Source organism: Cariama cristata, unplaced genomic scaffold (assembly GCF_000690535.1).
Source record: "Cariama cristata isolate BGI_N322 unplaced genomic scaffold, ASM69053v1 scaffold34673, whole genome shotgun sequence".
In the NCBI taxonomy this organism is placed as follows: domain Eukaryota; kingdom Metazoa; phylum Chordata; class Aves; order Cariamiformes; family Cariamidae; genus Cariama; species Cariama cristata.
Genome location: NW_009608396.1, coordinates 1,052 through 1,338, shown reverse-complemented (window position 1 = coordinate 1,338; position 287 = coordinate 1,052). Strand labels below are relative to the sequence as shown.

General features: G+C 54.4%; 1 protein-coding gene across 1 annotated transcript in view; it reads left to right on the top strand.

The window, feature by feature from the left end:
* GGA1 (golgi-associated, gamma adaptin ear containing, ARF binding protein 1) overlaps positions 1 to 250 on the top strand; it is an 8,697-nt gene extending 8,447 nt beyond the window's left edge. The window contains 1 exon segment of the mRNA XM_009697107.1: positions 63 to 250. Within this exon segment, the coding sequence (XP_009695409.1) occupies positions 63 to 250 (188 nt within the window).
* Positions 251 to 287: the final 37 nt, after the last annotated feature.

The window sequence follows — 287 nt, the reverse complement described above, 5'->3', positions numbered from 1 at the left end:
TCTTGCCTGGGCAGCGTCTGCCTTCCCTGTCCCTATTTCCTCTGCTTCCTGCCACTTCCGAGAGACCTGAATGGTTTGTGTCTCATGCCTTTCTTCCCCCAACTTGTGACTGCTTATTCTTTTTCTCCCCTGTCTCCAGGAGAAGGTGAGGCTACGGTACAAGCTGACCTTCACTATGGGAGAGCAAACCTACAATGAAATGGGGGATGTGGACCAGTTCCCCCCACCGGAGTCCTGGGGAAACCTCTAGGGCCGCACGTTGCAGGCACTACACTGTAGAGTCCTTG